The following is an 18,987-nucleotide window of genomic DNA, read 5'->3' on the forward strand; positions in this document are numbered from 1 at the left end:
TGCACTTACCCAAAGGAGCTGAGGGCATGCTGCTGCCATCCCGCCAACCCTGAGGCCGAGGCAACACCTGTGTGGAAGCCCAGACTCAGCTACACAGGAATCGGTGCTTCTCCTGCTGTGGCCACTGCGGCTGCTCGCCCAGACCACCCCCGAGAAAGCTGGGTGGCAGTGGGAGGTCACAGTCTCCCCCGGCACGCGTTTACACCACGCCCGGACCGCAGCTGAAGGGCTGCAAGGGGACTAAAGCTGCCGCTGCTCTCAGGGAGCACAGCCACGCTGCTGTGCGTGGGCAAGTGCTGGGAAGAGGAGAGGCATGAGTACTTCGGGAGCCCGCCGCGGAAACGCCCTTTCGGGGGCCTCGGGACCGAGGAGATGAAGCGGTGCTCAAGGCTGGGAAAGGCCATCGGGCCGAGGGAAAAGCTTACGCAAAGGCTCAGGACCAGAGAAGGGGCGAACGGGAGCAAAGGACGCAACCAGTGCTGTCACAGGGGAGGGAGCGGAGAGACAAGGCCAGAAAGATGGGCTGGGACCGGGCCTGACTACCTCACACCCAAGTGACTCTGATGTTAAGGGAGCCTGTGCTCTCTTGGAACCCCAGGCTGGCAACCTCTTCCCTGCCGCCCTCCCGGGGCGGCTCAGACAAAACAGTAGCTGTACGCGAGCGGCAGAGAGTGCGGGAGCGAAGGGTGCTGCCATGGGGAAAAGCAGGAACACGTGCTGAGGACCCAGGCAGAACTGCCTTTCCAGGGATCTGCAAAACTCTCGCCTCCTGCTCCCTCCACACTGTCCAGTGGGGTGAGACACCCCCTTTTGCATCCTGCAGCTGGAGGACTGCCAGGATCCCCCACATTCTGGCTAAAAACACAGGATGACGTGCTAATTCAACTGTTTTTAATTAAGGAAATAAAGTTCAACATACAAGCCTGTAAACACTGAAATACGGGAATACGTACGCTGTTGCAAAGAACTCTTACTCCAAAACAACACACATCTGTGTGAGGTCCCTCCCACCGGGGGGTGGGGTGGAAAGAGGGAGACTTCTGTGATCGGGCTGCCGGTGGAGTGGAATGGAAGACGGGAAACCCCCAACGCTGCCCCAGGGCATGGACACGTGTGGTTGCGAGCAGACCGACCCCGGGGCAGTTAACTTGCACTTGTACTTGGCTGTGGCCATTCCTGCTGCTCCTTCCTTTTTGGCTTTGGCTGCTTCTTCTTCTGTTTGTAGAGGCAGCTCAAAGCGGACTCACCGTTTCTTGGGCCGGGCCTGAGTGCGGGGGGCGCGCCAGACTGAGTCGGGTACTTGGTTTTCAGGTCATCTTTAAACAACGGTTGGGAGAGTAAGTGGCGCAGCTCTTTCTTTAGAGCCTTCATCTGCTTTTGTCTTCTATGTTCTTCTTGCTGGTCAGCTCTTCCTCCTTGAAACACGGTATGAAAAAGATATTGACTAGCAGACTGCTAGCAGACTGTCCCTTGACGGATAATACATGTGATGAAAATGTTTTGGAACTCTTTGGGGCAAACAGGGCTCAAAAGTTCTCTGAAGAAACTAGTGTTGACCAACTTCTAACATAGTTTAGGAGGGATAGCTGCCCAGGGCCACTGTCCTTTACCTCCCACAAGAAAAAAAAAAAAAAAAAAAAAAAAAACCCAATAAAAAAACCTCTATGACAGGAATTATTTTCATCTTACAGCCCAGAAAACTCAGAGGTCACTTGCCGAAGGTCACAGAGCTGTCGAAGAGATTAGAACGCAAGTCTCCTGACCTGAGTATCATTTTCTTCCTACAACTCCCCCACTTGCAGCCCTGGGGGTTGACAACTCAACAGCTACAAACTCCTCTGCAGCCCAGCTCTCCTGCACGTCCCCACCAACACCGTGGCTGCTCCTGCAAAGCCAGGCACAGCCAAAGGGCTCCACACCGGCCAGAGCCTCGTGCACCTACGACCCAAGCCCCAACCCCGAGCTCCCAGAGGACTAGCTCCCCGTCATCAAGCCCAGCGGGTTGGTGTCCAGCCTCCATGCAGAGCAGAGAGCAGTACATCTGCCTCTGAATCTGCTGATTTGGGCATCAAAGTGCCAACATCCCAGCCGAGCTGCCCACTTGTGGGCTGGAAAGAGCGTGGGACCCAACGGGTGCTGTCAGTTCCAGAGATGGCTCTGCCACTTCTTAGACTCGGGAGCTTCCCTAGAGCAGGGACCACACAGATTCCCCCCTGAATCCTCAGCCTCGGGCCAGGTCCTGAGTGGGGGCTCAGGAAATGCCTGGCGGCAGAGCTGCCATCCTGCACAAACCGCTTCTCTGCTGCGAAGCCCTGGCGCCCCCGTGGGAAGGGGTAATTATTCCTGCTGCTCATCGTGAGTGCGCACCTCAGGTGAGATGCTGATCAGGGCTTCACTGGCTTGGAAGACAGGTGCAGTGGCAATAATGACAATAAATAATAACTTACTGTTATAAGCACTTCAAAACCATGAAGTCAGGCCCTCTTTGTAACGACCCCCTGAGACAGGTACTTTATAACCTGCATTTTATAAATGAGGACAGCCCAGGGACAAGAGATCAAGAAACCTGACCTGGTAACAGCCAGTTAAGGGGATGGGCCAGCACTCAGACATGGGCAGTCTGGCCACAGAGCCTGCTCCCAAGTCACTGCCTCTCCCCCACATGTGGGTGGCAGCTGAAGGCTCCAGACAAACAAGACCGAGGGCTTTAGGCTCAGCTGGGACAAGGGCCTGTCGCAGAGAAGGAAAAGGCGTCTGGCTGATTTTGACGGGACCCATGGTAGTGGGGCGGTTCCAACAAGACAGAAGGTGAAGGAAAAGCAAAAGCAAACGAGCTGAAGGCACCCCTGCTCAGGTCCCATGCAGCCCACTCACCCTTGTACATTTCTTCGTCCAGCTCGATCTCCAGGGCAGCTGCCGCCTGCTCGATCCAGGAGTTGTGCAGACAGGCCTGGAAGTTCCGGTACTCGGCCTTCTCGATCTGCCGAGCTAACTGGATTCGTGCCTGGGGAAAAGGAACAGAACGTGTTCCTCTGACAAAGGGGTCAGGCCTCTGGGAAGCAAAGTCTATGCAGGTTGTGTTTTGTTAAAAACACTCTTGAAACCAATGGTCCCTGATAGTAAAGCAGAGGGCAGTCATCACGCGTGAGTGGACACAGGAAATCACAGGAGCCCGCTTCCTGCACCAACCTGAGTGGTCTCCCTTGGAAGCCCACCTGGGTCAGACTGCCCATCTAAGGGGCCCACAGGACGCTCCTTCCCGGGCACCACAGCCAGCTTCCGCAGCCAAGCAGATCCTGAAACCCCCTGCAGTGCTGAGTTAGGGCCCAGCCCCCAATCGCAGGGACGACAAACCCACAGCACTGCCTTCCCTCTCCGTCACGCCGTCCTTTTTGGAAAACATTTCAGCTCTCCCTCTAATGGGTGTTGGGTCAGACAGCAGTCAGAGGAAACACCAAAAACTGGGAGCAATCTTGCAACGTGAGGGAAGGAGCCACGAAAAGCCAGGGTGGCTTCTAATCCTCCTTCCTAATGTACCCACCTTTCCATCTCCAGCTCTGTCACGTTTCCCCAAAGTCCTCAAACTGTTCCACGCTATTGCTCCCTCAAATTCTGGAATTGCCTCTCCTCTTCACACCACCATGTCTCTGCCTACAGGAGGCTCAGAGGGAACCTCGTCTCCTACCGATCTGCCCCGCAGTGCTCCGTGCGCCTGACCGTTAGCATGCGCGTGGCCTGCCCCACGAGCCAGTGGGCCGCCACGGAGAACGCACCCCACTTGCTCTCTGACACACTCTGGCCACAGTAAGCGGAACCCACTCAGTGTGTACCTACTAAGTAAAAATAAAACGTCAAAGGTGGGAATTATTGGCACCTGCTTCTGGACCGTGACAGGCCTTACATATCGGCCTCAGCGAGACATGCCGACCTCACTTCCCGATGGTCACTGCCCTTGTCCAGAGGAGGAGGGTGAAGGTGCAGGCTTGGGGGGAAGATGGTTCGGGAAGAAAACTCCTCACTTCTGGTCTCTCACCCTTCCTTCCTTCCTTCTCCCAGGAACAGTGCCCTATCCTGCATTTTTATGAATCTCCCTGTTGCACTCTTGGCAGGACCACTGCTTAGTTCCTGAGGGTCATACTGCCAAGGTGGAAAGGCAGCGTGACCCCGCCCCTCGTTAGCAACGGGCTTGTAACTTCTTTTTACCTTGACTGCGTCCATGTACTTTGTCTGCACAGGGAACAATGGGATGTCCTCATCTTTCTTGAGGGTTTTGTAAATCTTCTTAAAGTTGATCATGTCCTCAGGCCCAATCAGCATCAGGCTGAGGCCTTCATTGGTGGCACGAGCAGTTCGACCACTTCGGTGGACATAAATCTCCGAGGTGCGAGGGACCTGCCAAGGGAGAACTGGGAGGTTAACATGCGGCCGTCACCGAACACTGCTCTTCCCCTCAGGCTCAGCAACCCCCTCAGCCAGGCAGCTAGCAGCCTCGCCAGCACCACGGACTGACCCAGCCCTTCTCCCCCAGGCCCACACTCAAACTGTGCCCAGTTCACTCTGCAGGCTCTGCCCTCCCACGCCCCTGCCCTGGTTCAGGCCCTCGTGACTACGAAAGTGGCAAATGGCAGTCACTTCTTACGTGGTCCCTGTCCCTCCCGCTCTCCCTGACCCACCCAAAGCTGCCAGTGTCCTCTTCCTGAGTCAAAGCTCTGACCTTCATACCCCCCCCCAAAAATCCACTGGTTCTTCATTAATTCTGCATGAATGACCGACGACAGTAATCATAACCAACATTTACTGAGTGATTACAATGTGCCAGGCAATTCTAAACACTCTGCACGTATTATCCCATGTATTCCTCACAAACGGATGCTAAGCAAGTCCTCCTGTGTTATCAAACTAAGTGGTAAAGCCGGGATTCGAACTGAAGCAGTCCAGCTCCAAAGACCATGTGAAGCCCTGGGCCAAGCTGCCTCTACATATTATCCAGAGATAATGTGGCGGGGGTGGGGGGGTGGGAGGGGGTACACAACCCCTCCCTCCCCGACTCCCGGGTAGTACTGGTCTTCTCCCTGAGCCCAGATAACGCTCAACATCCTTCCCAACGCAGTGCCAGAAATGAGACCTACTTGCCACTTCTCACTTCCCTCCCCCAACTCACCCCTCTTCCCACTCAGCCGCTGCCCACATCCCCGTGTTCTTGCCCCCTTCCTTCTCTACCCGTACATGCCCATGTCCTCTCCACCCTTAAATGCCAAGCGTCTTTAAGAAAGCACTTTCCCACCTCCCAAACTAGAGCCTACCTCTCTCTTCCATTATATTTCAAAACTGTCTAATACCTTCTGCCCTAAATGACAGCTGCAGTCACTTCATCTCCTCTAGTGGATTCACTGCTCAGGGGCTAGAACTACATCTTCTTCATCTGGACACCTTTCACAAAGACCGACCCAGTCTCTGCCACAAAGAGAGGAAGGATAAAGATCTGCTAAACTGAACTGGCACCCTAAAGTTTTTTTTTAAAGCAGGAAGGACTAAAAAGGAGAAACAATACCAAAATAGCTACTGTGCTAGCTGCCGCATCAGCATCAGCTCATTTAAGTCTCAAAGTAACTCCAAGGGGCAGACGGCTGCCTTCCTCCCAGTTTACAAACAGCGGCACTGAAACCAGAGCTGCTAAGGCACCGGCCCAAAGCTGGTTAAGTGTGAAGCAGCCGACACACATCACACCCGAGAAGTGCGGCTCGGAGGCCCGTACTCCCACCACCCCCTGCGCTAACAATGCTCGCTAGGCATGTGCACTGATACCAACAGCAGGACCAGCGGCCGCTAACGTCTCCTGCGCTGACGATGTGCTGGACAACGTTCTAAGCTCTCCACACACAGTACTTAGTTTGCCTTAAGAACATAAGAAATAGATACTACAATAACTGCCATTTAAAAAAGAAGAAAACTGAGGTACAGAGAGACTAAGTAACTTAAGGTTACAAAGCTGGGATTTAAGCCCAGGCAGGACTTTCACACACTTTTCTGCTTCTCTGCACCAAGATAACCACTTTACAAGCTAAACTCATTATTCCCATTTCATGGATGAAACTAAGACTAACCGGCCAACAATCATGCAGCCTGCCCAAATCAAAGAGAGGGGCTCGTTGATATCAGACACCACCAAAAGGTTCTGAGAATAAGTCTCACCACAGTGTTCCAAAAGTGGCAGCAGCGGGTCGGTCACAACATACCAAGGGGTATTCCGTTGCAGGGTCTTAGAGCCAATAACGCCTCCTCCCTCTCCCAAACTTCGCTTTAAAGATTCCCCTTTTGATGCTGGGAGATGCTTACAAGTTCCCTGATGCCCCTACCTGGTAATGGATGACATGCTGGACTTTAGGAATATCCAGGCCCCGAGCGGCCACATCTGTCGCCAGGAGAACACAGCTGTGGCAGAGAAGGAAAGCTCATTAATAACACCTAATAGCTGCCACTAAGGAAATTCTTACCACCTGCCAAGCACTCTAAAACACTATACTCCTTACAGACGCTCTATGGGATAACACTATTTACCTCCCTTTTATAGACTCAGAAACTCAGGCTCGAAGAGATTAACTTCCCAGGGTACATACATGGCTGTGATCAAGAAGCCACCCTCTGCGAGGCTGAAGACCACCTCCGTGAATTAAGTGAAGCCACACACACTCCAGGTTGGTGGCCTCTTCTCCTATCACACTCCCACTTACTTCCCTCCAGTTCCACAGGACCAACTTTACTATTTAGCACTTAGTACCACCTGACAAACTATATACTTACTTTTCAATTTATTATTTCCCTCCATTGGACTGTGAACTCCACAGGACTTTGCAGTATTCACTGTGCTATCACCAGCCCCTAGGACAGTTCCTGCTTACAAAGTAAGCACTTGATAATATGTGGTGTGTGATGCTTCTTAATGTATGTGTTGTTCAAGAAAAGACAAAAGTACCTGGGGTCTATTTTAAAAACTTAAGATTCTGGGCCCTTCAAGGGCCAAAGTCCTTGTATGTATGAAGCAGGAATGGAGAGTATAATGCAAACTATAAGTTTATAAAACATTAAACCATTGCTCTAAGTCAAGGTCAGCAAACTTTTTCTGTACAGGGCCAGAAAGTAAATTGTTTTTTGCTTTGTAGATATTTTCTGTTGCATCAACTCAGCTCTGCTGTTATAGTGCAACAGCAGGCACAGAAAATACACTCATGGGACTTGCTGTGTTCCAACAAAACTTTACTTTCAAAACAGGCAGTGAGCCAGGTTTGGCCCATGGGCTCGTTGGCCAACGCCTGATCCAGGAAACCACTAACTCTACCTACCAACGTTCAAAGGGAGGTAAACCAGACACTTGTCCTAAAACTAATCACCCTGTAACCTGACAAAACCCACAGTGGGGAAACAGCAGGTCAGAGTCAGCCTCAACTTGCCAGGCCCTCGTCTTGCCAGTGTGCACCCTGCTGCCTGAGCATCCGTCTGGCTCTGACGCCGCCGGGACAATGACAGCACGCAGGGCACAGCATGAGCTCTGGGGTCCGACAGGCTTGTCCTGAGGCCCAGCTCTGCCACGCTGAGAAACCTTAGGCAAGGTGATTTGCTTTTCTAGAGCTTGATTTGCCACCTATGAGAATAGTAATAATAATAAGTGATATTAAAAGCTAACATTTAGCAAGTACATACTACGTGCCAGGCATTGTTCTAAATACTTTATATGCATACATTCACTTAATCTTCCTAACAGCCCTCTGAGGTGGCTTCTATTATTATATTAATTATGAGAAAACTGAAACAGAGAAGTAATTTGACCAGCTAAAAGTGGCACAGCCAGGATCTGATCTCCGGCAGTCTGGTTCCAGTCTGTGCTCTTAACCATCAATCTATTCTGCTTCTCCTCCAGAATGTCAGAAGTGAATGTATCACAGTAATGTATCTAAAATGCCAGCATAGTATTTAATCTATTCATAAGCGTTTAATAATGTTAGGTATCAGTCATCATTCCTCACTAAGGAAGTTTTTGTTGGGCATCACCAGCAACCAGTTGCACCAGGTGAGGGTGAGCCAGCCTCACGCTGTGCAGAAAAAGCGCACCTTCTACTGATAAAGACCCGTGACGGAAGGGAGCTTCCCACCATCTCCCCATCATCCTGGCAACCTCGCCCCAAAGGCTAGAGGCCGGGCTCTGGGGACAGGCCTGACTCACTCTTCCAGACGGGCAAATTGCTCCAGGTTCCTGAGCCTCTGCTTCTGGTGCATGCACGCGTGAAGGGTCAGCGGCATGATGTCCAAGACTTTGAGGAGGCCAGAGAGGCGCTTGATGCAGGAGATGCTGTTGGCAAACACCAGGGTGCGGCCTGGATACTGCATCAGGAAGTAGTACAGATACAAGTCTTTCTCCTCGTTCTCACAATGGATCTTGGTCTCTGTCAGTGTCTCTACGGTGGCTTCTTTTCGTGTCAGGTCAATGACCTTGGGCTTGCCCCTCATGCCAATCTTCTGCATGAGAAGGCCAACTTTGGCATTTTTGTCCATTTTCTTGGTGTGCTTCTTGTGAAGGACTCGAGCAGGAGCCTGATGGACCAGGGTCAGTGTGGCAGAGAAAACAAGCGTCTGCCGCTTGGGGTTGTGCTGGGAGTCGTTGAGCATCTCCAGCAGCTGCGAGAGCTCGGCAAAGTGGCCCTTCTCAACCATCCGGTCGGCCTCGTCAATCACTAGGCACCTGCAGATCCAGACAGAGCCACCTGAGCTGGGTAACAGCAGGTAAGAGGAATCGCCTGGAGCAGGGGTCCCCAAACCCCGGGCCACAGACCAGTGCGGCCTGTTAGGAACCGGGCCACACAGCAGGAGGGGCGCGGTGGGCAAGCGAGCAAAGCTTCCCGCGTATTACCCTCTGCGCTCCGCCTCCTGTCCTTCTGCCCTGCCCCCATGGGAAAACTGTCTTACACAAAGCTGGTCCCTGGTGCCAAAAAGGTCACGGACCACTGATCTAGAGCACACTACTACCCACCCCACCTTCAATACACACACACACACACAAACCCACCACCACTGGGGGGACTGAACTAATCTCCCTCATGCAGGCTGGTTTTCCTAAAGGCCAAGGTCTGGCCGTACGGCGCCACACCATGGCACCTGGTGACAGGGAGAAGGCACTGCACACACTGCATGTCACCTCAGAACAGAAGGCGAGGGGAAGGGCGGCCGCTGCCTCTCACCTGAGCTGCCGGAGGTCACTCAGATGAGGGTGCTCCTCCCTCACCAGCTCCCACAGTCGGCCCGGAGTGGCGACCACGATCTCAGGCTGGCGGTTCAGCATCCTCTGCTGCTTCTGCGTGGACATGCCACCGACCAAAATAGCCGTTTTAATTCCTGTGGTACACAAAGCATAAGGGCCGATGTCATTCAGTCTAGCCGTGTTTCTTCCACGGCCGACACAGGCTCCCAGACTAGCAGGGGCAGTCACCAGCGTGGCTTCACTCTCCAAGGGGTGACCACTGATGCTGCCCCTCAGGGACCTACCCAGTCTTCTATGAGCTGCGCCTTGCCGACTTCCCCCACTTCACTCCCTTCTACTCCTTCCTCTGCAGCCGCCACGGGAGGGATCCGTTTGGACCCGGGCATGCTCATGTCCAAAGCTCCAGAAAAGCTGGGCAGGGGCACAGCACAACGCCGGGAGCACTGCCGCTTGTAGCTGTGACGCGCCTCCCCTGGGAAGCCTGCCTGTCCCCTCCACTGGAGTCCACCTGCTTCTCCTTTACGGCCTGGCGTTCTTCTCCCCTCGCCCCTGGAGGACGTCTCAGGGGACCCAGGGTGAAAGAAGCAGGCAAAGCGCTCAGCGGAGCGCCCTGCAGCAGAGTAAGAGCGCGGTAAGTAACTGCCCCTTTTATTATAAAATTCAGTGCCTGCTGTGCAGCTCTTCCCGTAAGGAGTTCACGGGAGAGCCACGGCCCAACGCTCTAAAGCAGAGGTCCGCCAAGTTTCCCCGAAAGGGTCAACGGTAAGCACCTGTGGCCTTGGGGTCTACACGGCCTGTCCCAGCTGCTCTCTCCTCCCCTCGGCCTTGCTGGCACAAAAGCGGCCGCAGCCAGGACGCAAACGAAGGGCTGTGGCTGCACTTTACTTACGAAAACAGGCAGTTTGCCAGACCCTCTCCTAAGCATACACTGTACCCGATAAATTAATTTCCCGCGCACCTACAATGGCAGAGAAAGCGCCACTCCGTTTTCTGCAGGGCTCAATTCTAAACTGATGAGACAGCGTTCCCTGGAGGGCAGTGGCCACAGCTCGTTCCCCTCTGCCACCCAGCCCCTAGGAGCCTCTCAGGAAACATTTACCAAACAGAACTAAATCTCACCTGTAAACCTGGCCACAGCATCAACGTGTTGTTTGACCTGGACGGCTAGTTCTCGAGTGGGAGTCAGAACCAGCCCAAGCAGAGGACGCTTTGGGTGTGTTTGACAGGTGACAGTTTTGCCACCCAGCTCTTGTTCTAGCTTTCCAGCCTGCTCCTCATCAAGCTTTGCCTGTCTGTCCTCACCCTGTCTGGGGGCAGGCTTCTCCCTGATCAGGGAAGAAGGGCCTTCGCCAGCGTCGTCATCGCAGAGGGGCGGCACCGGGTCCGAGAAGGCAGCTCCGGTCTTGGCTACTGCCTTGCTGGGTGATGCTCTGGCCTTCGTTCCAGCCTCGCTGGGCAGTGCTTCACCTTCAGCTCCCATCTCATCAGACAGCGCTCCGGGCTCAGTGCCGGCCTTGCCCGGTGGTCCCGTCTCGGCTCCGGTCTCGCCAGGTGCTGCTGCCGTGTCACTCAGGAGTGGGGCAGGCTTCTTCACCTGCCACTGCAGCACCGAGTGAATCATTGGGATGGCAAAGGCAAGCGTTTTCCCACTTCCTGAGAAGTAAAACAAATAGAAGCAGCGTGTATCAACAGATGCACATACTTTTATCCGGGCTTCTTTCTTTTACACAGACTAAGGGACGCTTAAAATAGCAAAGTGCCACCCTGACCAACTCCAAGCCCCTCCACCCTATGTGGTTTCCTTACGACACTGCACCTGTAATTTAGAAGCCTGAGGAAAACCCGGAAAACTGGCACTGAAAACTGAGGCCACCAGTGATGAACTACAGACAAATGTCCAAGCAACGGAACCCCAAAGAGAAGGGCAAGGTGTGTATGTGTGTGTTTTGTTGTTGTTGCTAAGGAACAACAAATGTGGGGGTGAAAAGTGAAAATCTGTATAGTACTTTCCCAAGACCTTTCTTTGGTGCAGAAGGAGGGAGGCAAAAATAAAATAAAATTCATAGTTTATGAGAAAATTTTAAATTAGCATACTTCGGTCTATGCTTGAACATCTCCAACCTGGCCTTTGAATATATACGGAGTCCATATCATCTGGGTGGTCGAAACAAACAAAATAGTCCTGGCTGGGGTTGGCTCAGTGGATTGAGTGCTGGCCTATTAACCAAAGGGTCACCGGTTCGGTTCCCAGTCAGGGCACATGCCTGCATTGTGGGCTGGGTCCCCAGTTGGGGGCTTGCGAAAGGCAACCAGTTGATGTATCTGTTGCACATTGATGTTTCTTTCCCTTTCTTTCTCCCTTCCTCCCCACGCCTTAAAAATAAATAAAACCTTTAAAAAATATTAAAAAACAAACAAAATTCCTCAAGCTGAGAATTTAAAGTAGTTCCAAAGTTATAAAGCCTAGGCTGAACCAAATAAATGAGCTCTGGAAGGAAAAAACTTTATCATGAGCCTCAAAAAATTCTCACAAGTAATTTTTCAGAGGAAAATGAGCAGCTCTCAGTAGTAAAAAACCCACAGGGATACAAGGTACACACACCGGAGTCTGAAAACTTAGTATAAAAAGGAACATAGGTTATTCTCCGGAGCACCTGAGATCTTAGTTCCACATATGTGGTCAACTTGGCTCAAATAAACTTATAAAAAAAGTAATAAAATAAATGTGAAATAGCTCACTAATAATTCTACATAAATTACATACTGACATTTTAAAAATATAATTGGTTAAATATGTAACTAAAATGAATTCCACCTCTTCTTCTGTAACTTTTTAACATGGCTCCTAGGAAATTTAAAATTACATTATGGGGCTCACACTATACATATATGTATGCATGTCACTGCTTCGGAGCCTGAGACGGCCCAGGGGCTGAGGAAACTCACTCCTCAATGCCCCAGCCTAACGGTCAGCTCCTGCCCAAATCTGCCGGCCCGGCCACCTACCAGGCATGACAGTAAGCTCACCAACACCCCAGAAGCCCTTTTGATCTCTGGCCACCCTGTCCAGAGAGTAAGGCACGCTGTCCTTACGCTAATGCAGACCTACTCTCCGGACGGCTGATCTCAGCCCCGCTGTCACCAGGAGCCACTCAGAACAGGAAAAAACTGCCAGTTGCAGGTCACTTACGACCAACCGCTGTAAAGTTTCGCTGCTGCAGCATTTACATTTAACCCCCAGAGCAGAAGCAGCAGGCGCTGCTGTCACCTCCCTTTTATAACGGGGCCTGTCCTGCTCAGAGACATAAAGTGACGCCTCCGGTACCGGTCAGTAACTGGCCGGTTGCCACACCACACTGGCGACTCGGACACCTCACCTGACCCTTCCGCGGCCCCACTCCCAGCAGCCCCACCCCACCCCCCACCAGCCTGATCGCAGCCACACGGGCCGGACCCAGAAGCACCGCGCCCTGGCCGGAGCAGGGTGCCCTTACCTGTCTCAGCAGCCCCGAGGACATCCAGTTTGTCACGGATGGCGGGTGCCAGGGTCAGAGCTTGGATCGGGGTGGGCGCAGAGAAGCCTAGAAAGCTGAGCGCTCGCAGAACTGGCTTGGGCACGAACAGATCCTTCCACGCCGACACGTCTGCCTTCTGGTCGCGCACTTCAGCCATCCACGTCTTCGCTTTTTTGGGCACCTTCGCAGTAGGGCCCTGGGAAGGCGCCCGGGGTTTTTTCCCTTTCTTTTTCTTCTTTTTCGGAACAGCTGGGGCCGCGCTGCCTGATGCCCCCTCCCCTAGCTCCAGATCGGGACCAACTGTGCCTTCTCCCTGGGGCTCTGGCTCGGCATCGCTGACCTCAGGCCCTTTCTGGGCACCGGTTCCTGCAGTTTCGGCAGCTTTACTCTTCTTCAACTTCATTTTTTTCTTGGAGGAGCTACACTCTCCTTCCTCCCATCCTTCCGGAACAGCGTGGGCCTTTCTCTTCTTGGGCTCCTCCTTTGCGAAGAGACTGGAGGAATTCTTGCCGGGGGAGACCAACCGGTAATCGGTCAGCTCCTCAAAGCACACCAGGTCGTCCATCTGTCCGTCTGCAAACACGTTTGGGTCGATCTTCACCTGCTTCCACTTTCCGACGACTTTGATCCCCTGCGTCTGAAAGCGGCCGTAGCTTTGCGACTTTGGCCTGGATTTTGGCTCCTTCAACTTCATGGTTGCTGAAAAGGAGAAACGTTCCGTGAGGTCGGACGCCGAGACGCACAGGGCCCCGAGGCGACGACCACCTTCTGGGCAGCCTGCCCTCTCGCAGGCCCTGCCGACGGGAGGACAGGACGCAAAGATGGCTCTAACCCGGGGGCTCCAGACCAGAGAAGATCAAAGGAAAGAAATACACCCTCGCCGCAGGCAGCCGGGCCTGGAACGGACGAGCCAGGTCGGGTCTGGAGTCCAGACCCAACACTGCTTCCTGAACCCTCTCTGAAGGGCCTAGTAATATCTAAGTCACAAAATGTTTGATGCAAAGCATGGAGGATAAACTCTGTCACATCCAAACCATTTGGAAGACAAAATACAAATCTGGGGGTTTTTTTTTGGGGGGGGGGGCACTTTATTGAGACGCGAACAGAGCTTTCTTCCCTCTCAAATCTTGTCACGAGAGGGCGAATAAACGCCTGTTCCCCCATTCTGGCCTTTGCCGAGTGGCCTAAAGACGTCGTTTCTCACGACACGTGAAGTGATGGAGAAGAACAGCGTCCCGCAGGAAAGACAAAGGCGAGGCGCGGTTCTTTCCAACAGGCACCCCCGCCGCCACCGCGCGCGCCAGCTCGGAGTCCGTGCCCGAGCTCCCGATGCTCTCCGGTCCCCCGTCTGCGAAGTGGGGGTGATGAGGCTGTGGCGCCCCGGACCCTCCCGCGTACACAAAAAGGGGACGCACGACAGAAACCGCTCAGCGCGGCGCCTCACGGGGTGGGCACAGCCCCGCACGCAGGAGGGTTCGCCCAGCGGCCCTGCTCGCCAGGATCACGAACTGCAAGACGCGTGGGCGACGCTCACGCACATGGGGCGCTGACGGCGGCCTGGAGCGCTAGCGGGGGTCCCGCCTCGCGGCGCCGGCCCCCTGACCGCCGTCTTCGCCTCGTCTTACGCACGGAGCGGCGCACGAAGGGGAGAAGACGAGGCCGCGCGCCTCGGCGCCCACAAAGGTGGCCCCCGCGCTGGGCCGGTACGCTGCTTGGCTGGGCCGGGGGCTGCCCTCTCTGTACCGGAGGATCCAGTGGCCTGGAGAGGCCCGCGACAGGCGTCCGGGAGTCCGCCCCCAGCTCCTCTCCAGCTCCAGCACAGGGTACCTGTGGAGACGCCGCCGCGGCTTCCTCCGATGCCACGGCACAAACCACCTTAGAAGACGCCACGGTTTTCTCTCAGCTGCAGCGGCGACCGCAGTTCCGGGGCGGAGCTTCCTCTGGCGCCTGCGAGCGCTCTGCGGCAGGAAGTCCCGCCCCCATTCTAGACGCCGCCACTTGATTGGCTGCCGCGCGGGACCGCGGACTTCCTCAGTGCGAGAGAAGAGAACGCAGAGGGACCTAAGACTAACCTGCGCGGGCGGTGCTCTTCCCGGGATTTGCGGGCCGGCCGAGGTCGTTGCACTGGAACGCAAGTTTGTTAGCGTTCTACTTTTAGTGCAGTGGGTATGTGCTTACGTGTGAGGCTGCCTGTAGTTTTGCAAATGTTTTAGCAATTAATTGGCACCCTAATCAGCCTGTACGTGGGGCGCTATTTTCCGCAGCTTTTTCATGCCTCCCCTGTTGTTCGCAGATGGTGAGGGCAGGTCGGCCTGACTAAAAGCCCAGGCTTGAACCACCAAGCCAAACCGGCTCCTTTGTTATATGCAGGGAAATCAGCTTCACAGTCTGGGCGGCCTGTCCCGTTTACCGCCTGGTGATCTTGGGAAACCCCAAAGCAGTGGTTCACAGCCTTTTTGGCTCCAGGGACCATTTTTGCGGAAGACCGTTTTTCTGGCGGCGGGGCTGGTTTCGGGCACATTACATTTACTGTGCACTTTATTTCTATTCTTACACTGTAATATCGTGGTCGTCGGCAGCCGTCCGTCTCGAGAGACGATGGTGTAGCTTCTTAAGAGTCTATCTGCACCGCCGAGAATGGCTGTGCAGTCCGACTCGGGAGTGACACGGTATCTGTCTCCTCCCGTGTTGAATCGACATCTTACGATGACGCTGGAGTGTCCTCTCCAGTGGAGCTGAAGCTACAGAGCCTGGGCAGGGTGATATGGAGGGTCTGCTGTTGCTCATGCAGCAGACCCCCCCTCTCTTCGCAGCTGAAGGATCCAGGGGAAAGACGGAGTCAATACAGCTTGGCTTCAGGTGCGCCGCAGGAGTTGCCGGTGTTGACTACAACGTCAAACCGCCTTAGGGACTCCGGCTCCGGATTTTCTGTCGGGGTTTACTCCCTTAGCCTTTCCCCTGAAGAGGTATGCCGCAAGGCAGCGGAGGTTTTTTGGAGTCAGAGCTTTCCTTCTCTGATGTGCCCTGACTGGAAGATCGAACCAGCGACACTTAGCTCGCAGGCCGACGCTCAATCCACTGAGCCAAACCAGCCAGGGTGACACTGTAATATATAATGAAATAATTATACAACTCACTATAATGCAGGACCAGTGGGAGCCCTGCCCTTGTTTTCCTGCAACTACACGGTCCCATCTGGGAGTGATGGGAGACAAGGACACCCGAAGTGTGTTGCTTACTTACGTTCAGTCTAACTCCGTAAGCTTGTTTTGGTTGCTGTCACTGCAGAAAACCCTGCTTCCCAAAGACAGGATGTTGGAAATGGAAGCAGGCTTTTCAGGGCTCCCGTGGCAATCTCAGGGTATTCCGCCTTAACTTTAATCGGAACGTATGGAGATTTGAAGTTGTTCCCAACATACTTTTAAGGCCACCGTCGTTTGCGATCTCAAGCAGCTGATATTCTTCTAGCATGAAGTCGATTCAGCTGGCTTATTCACAAATGGGTCACGGGTCCATTCCTTTGCAGTTCGAGGGTCTTTTGTGGTTGGGAAGTAATGCTCAAACTCTTGAAAGCTGAGACAGGTGATCGTGTGCCAGCTGGGAGAAAGATGGCCCTGGCTCAGTCTCTTTCAAAATCTCTGCTAATGTTTGAAGCATGTCAAAAATCCCAGTGTCACTCATCACCTCCATAATTCCAGTGTTTGGCTTTGAATGCAGCCCCTTCATTTGCTGACTTAAACACAGTTGTCGCTCTCCCCTGAAGTGACATTGTGTTCATTGAGCAAGTTGAATATGTCACCCAAGTAAGCAAGTTTGGCAACCCATTCTGTGTCACCGAAATGTGCTGCCAGCAGTAACTTCTCTAAAAGAAATCTCTGGAGCGGCTATTGTGACTCAAAAACTCTTGCCAATGACCCACCTTTACAAAGACATCTCACTTCTGTGTATAAGAGAAGACACGTGTGCTCTGTGTCCATCTCCCCACAGAGCTGTGCAAATAGGTGTGAGTTAAGGCCACGTACTTTAATGTGGTTGATCATTTTAATCACATCATGCAAAACGTTAAGTTCAGGTGACAGTTTTTGGCTAGCCAGCACTTCACTGTGGATGACACAGTGCGTAGACTCACATTCAAAAGCGACCTCTTTGACCCGAGCAGTGAAACCAGAAAGCTATCCAGTCACGGCAGCCTCTCCATCAGTCCATGTACCGACACAAAATGACCAGTTCAGTTTTCCCAATATGTAACCATTCAAAGACTTGAATATCTCTGCAGCTGTGGCATTGGTGGGCAACAAAAGGGCACATAGCATGTCCTCATGCACCTCCTCCTGAAAAATATATTGCACAAAAACAAGCACTGTTGCCTTGTCGTCAGCATCAGTAGACTTGCCGACCTGGATTGCGTGCCACAGTGACTCACTAATCCTCTCCGAACGATCATGCCTCAGTACCCGCTACTGTTTTCTCAATTTGTCTAATTATGGTGGTAGCCAAAAGAGGGACTCGTGCCATCTTTTGAACTACAGCCTCTCCTAAAAGTTCACGACAAACGTCCTTAGCAGCAGGCAGGATCAACTCCTCACCAGTGGTAAAGGGCTTCTTAGCTTTAGCCACTGCAGTTAGCCACTAAGAATGATGCTCTCAGTGCAGACGCGTCTGATGAAGTGGTGGCCTTCAGTAATCGCTTCTGTTCTTCGTGGCCACGTTATTTTTTCTTTTGAAAAATTCCAAAGGCTTGTCTTTGAATTCAGGGCGCTTGGTTTCCAAGTGGTGAAACAGTTTTGAAGGCTTCATGGCTTCGTTGGACAGCTGGTCGCCCCATGTTACACAAAGTGAGCTTGCAGAATGGGAACCACCTGCTGCAACGAACCCGTGATTTAAGTAGGACTCTTGCTATTTTCTTTTAAACGAAGCTTCCTTTCTGGTGGCAGTTGTAGAGTCTCCTGCTCTCTCATCATTGGGTCTTTCCCCCTTTTCAAAGAAGCTCGCCAGCGACATTTGGTTTTTACTCACTTTGGCTGGGGCCAGCTTGTGGGCTTACCAAAACTGTGACTGAGACAAGTGCGTGGTGCCGGAAAGAGGCAGGCCACGCACGGACTCAAGTAAGTGTCGGATTCTGACTTAAAGCCTGCCACCAGGTGTAACTGTACAATTGAAGTACATCAACTCACTTGCCACTGAAAAGCTTGCCACCAGATGCAGCTTAATTGTCATTTGCCACTCACTGATAGGGTTTTGATACGAATCTGCAAGGAGTTGATTTATTATGGTCTCTGTGCAGTCAAACCTCCCGGCTAATGGTCATCTGTGTCTGCAGCTGCTCCCCAGCACGAGCATCACCGCCTCGGCTCCGCCTCAGACCACCAGGCATTGGATTCCCGCGAGCTGTAGGTCCCGCGCATGCGCAGTCCCCAGTAGGGGCTGCGCTGCTGTGAGAATCTAATGCTGCCAATGATCTGACAGGAGGCGGAGCCCAGGTGGTAGTGCGAGCGATGGGGAGCGGCTGTAAATACAGGTGACGCTTCCATTGCTCTCCCGCCGCTTACCTCCTACTCTGTGGCCCGGTTCTGTGATCTGTGGCCCAGGGTTGGGGACCCCTGTCCTAAAGGACTATGGGGGAAATCACCAAACTTAGGTCAAGTGAGCCTCCCTATCCTCTTACAGCCACCATGGGACAGAACTTAACTCGTTTCTTGGGGGAACTTGCCAGTGTGTCCCCAAGAGGCTGGGTGGTGTAGAGCCTGTGTTCTAGTGGTGCCCGAGGAAGTCTGATGACAAGACTGGAGCTGTCCCAATGGCAGGGTGAGGAGGAAGGGCTGCATGTGCCTCGATGGAGGGACAAAGATTCCCATCTCCTCTGGGCCAGTTACACACCTTGGGGGGTGAGCTCTGGCTGTTAAGCTTTTGCACTGATAGTTGAACTGTTCCAAAGGGATTTAACATGGCGGCTTGGATAATGGGAAGCAAAGGGGTAAGTGACCATGAATAAGCCCTTGTGGGATCAGGATACGTGGAAAGATATTTGGGTCCACCTGTAAGGACCTGAGGTCATCCTGTTTTCCACATCCTGGCTCGTAAGGCACTGACACCCCCTGGCAGTCAAGAAGCTGATGCCCTAGCTCCAGCACCAGCAGGTACAGCGGATCGGATGTGTAAAAGAGCCACCACTGCGTTATCTGGGATGGCAGATTGCCCTTGAAATACAGTGACTTGGATAAT

The 18,987-nt window shown here is 53.1% G+C and overlaps 1 protein-coding gene across 1 annotated transcript; it reads right to left on the reverse strand.

Moving 5' to 3' along the window:
* Nucleotides 1–869: 869 nt before the first annotated feature.
* On the reverse strand, nt 870–13,671 carry DDX24 (DEAD-box helicase 24). Its single transcript, XM_090271344.1, has 8 exons — nt 12,745–13,671; nt 10,370–10,903; nt 9,231–9,384; nt 8,219–8,734; nt 6,357–6,432; nt 4,204–4,392; nt 2,875–3,004; nt 870–1,415 (listed from the first exon to the last, which is right to left on the reverse strand). The coding sequence occupies exons 1-8, from the start codon at nt 13,457–13,459 to the stop codon at nt 1,144–1,146; spliced, it is 2,586 nt and encodes an 861-aa protein (XP_090127470.1). The 5' UTR covers nt 13,460–13,671; the 3' UTR covers nt 870–1,143.
* Nucleotides 13,672–18,987: the final 5,316 nt, after the last annotated feature.

Source organism: Furipterus horrens, unplaced genomic scaffold (genome assembly GCF_987537825.1).
Source record: "Furipterus horrens unplaced genomic scaffold, mFurHor1.1.pri manual_scaffold_3, whole genome shotgun sequence".
NCBI lineage: Eukaryota > Metazoa > Chordata > Mammalia > Chiroptera > Furipteridae > Furipterus > Furipterus horrens.

What these genes read in the sequence shown, in the direction of transcription:
- DDX24 (XM_090271344.1), bottom strand. Translation starts at nt 13,459, where the DNA reads ATGAAGTTGAAGGAGCCAAAATCCAGGCCAAAGTCGCAAAGCTACGGC. An exon ending in AGCATGTCATCCATTACCAG is followed by an intron (nt 4,393 to 6,356) that starts GTAGGGGCATCA and finishes CTCCCTTGGCAG; the next exon opens with GTCCCTCGCACCTCGGAGAT. An exon ending in AGTACATGGACGCAGTCAAG is followed by an intron (nt 3,005 to 4,203) that starts GTAAAAAGAAGT and finishes CCTTTTCCCCAG; the next exon opens with GCACGAATCCAGTTAGCTCG.